We start from the raw sequence: 1,527 nt of genomic DNA, 5'->3' as shown, positions 1-1,527 counted from the left end.
AGTTTTGACTCATCCCTCTCTTTTCTTCTCCTCAACCGTCGCGTGGCCTTCACTCGACCAACCATGGCCGCCGACGAATCGACCCCAACGCCTCCCTCCGTCGGGCCCCTCATGACGGACGAGAAGCTCGCCCACGGCATCAGCGACAAGCCCGCCGGCGACGTCGCCAACCCGGACGTCGAGACGGGCCAGTCCGACGAGGGCCTGAAGCGCGAGCTGCACTCGCGCCACCTGCAGTTCATCGCCATCGGCGCCGCCCTGGGCACGGGACTCTTCCTGGGCATCGGCGGCGCCCTGTCCAAGGCCGGCCCGGGCTCGCTCTTCATCTCGTTCCTGTTCCTCGGCTCCGTCGTCTACTCCATCATGACGGCGCTGGGCGAGATGGCGTCGTACATCCCCGTCACGGGAGCCTTCACCGTGTACGCCTCGCGCTTCATCGACCCGACGCTGGGCTTCGCCATGGGTTGGATCTACTGGTTCAGCTGGGTCATCACCATTGGCCTCGAGCTGACGGCCAGCGGCCTCATCATCCAGTACTGGACCGAGTCCGTCAGCATCGGCGTCTGGATCGCCATCTTCTGGGTCGTCTTCACGGCTGCGCAGTTCCTGCCCACGTTTGTCTTTGGCGAGATGGAGGCGTACCTGTCGAGCATCAAGGTCATCACCATCATCGGCTTCGTCATCTTCGGCATCTGCGTCAACGCGGGCGTCGGCGACCAGGGCTACATCGGCTTCAAGTACTGGCGCGAGCCCGGCGCCTTCGCCGAGTACATGGTCGACGGCGCGATTGGCAAGTTCGTCGGCTTCTGGACGGTGCTCGTGACGGCGGGATTCAGCTTCCAGGGCACGGAGCTGGTGGTGGTCGGCGCGGGCGAGACGGCGAACCCGCGCACGGCGATCCCGTCGGCCATCCGCTGGACCTTCTGGGCCGTGTTCCTGCTCTTCAACTGCACCGTCTTCTTCGTCGGCATCAATGTGCCCTACGACAACCCGGACCTGCAGAACGGGTCGACCAACGCGTCGGCGTCGCCGCTCGTCATCGTCGCCAAGCTGGCCGGCATCCAGGCGCTGCCGTCCATCATCAACGCCGTGCTGCTGACGGCCGTCCTGTCCGCCGCCAACTCGGACATCTACTCGAGCAGCCGCATCCTCGTCGCCATGGCCGGCGAGGGCCACGCGCCCGCCTTCTTCTCCCGCACAAACCGCTACGGCACCCCCTACTGGGCCGTCGCCTGCTGCTCTGCCTTTGGCCTGCTGGCCTTCCTCAACCTCAGCAATAATGGTACTGTCGTCTTCAACTGGCTGCTCAACATCACCGCCGTCGCCGGCTTCATCAGCTGGGCCCTGATCAATCTGTGCCACATCCGCTTCATGCGCGTCCTCAAGTACCAGAACATTCCCCGCGACGAGCTGCCCTACAAGGCGCCCTTCCAGCCGTACCTCTCGTGGTTCGGCTTCTTCTTCAACGTCTTGATTCTGTTGACCAACGGCTTCACCGTGTTTATCGACTGGGACACGAGCACCTTT

The 1,527-nt window shown here is 64.0% G+C and overlaps 1 protein-coding gene across 1 annotated transcript; it reads left to right on the top strand.

Moving 5' to 3' along the window:
• Positions 1-111: 111 nt before the first annotated feature.
• BBK36DRAFT_1091567 (amino acid transporter) lies at positions 112-1,527 on the top strand (the record flags this gene model as incomplete). The annotated part of the gene is made up of 1 exon (XM_024889032.1): positions 112-1,527. A coding segment is annotated over one exon (1,416 nt), but the record flags the coding sequence as incomplete, so codon positions are not given.

The sequence above is a fragment of the Trichoderma citrinoviride genome (assembly GCF_003025115.1).
Source record: "Trichoderma citrinoviride strain TUCIM 6016 unplaced genomic scaffold BBK36scaffold_299, whole genome shotgun sequence".
Taxonomy (NCBI): domain Eukaryota; kingdom Fungi; phylum Ascomycota; class Sordariomycetes; order Hypocreales; family Hypocreaceae; genus Trichoderma; species Trichoderma citrinoviride.
This window is presented reverse-complemented; position numbering and strand designations above follow the sequence as displayed.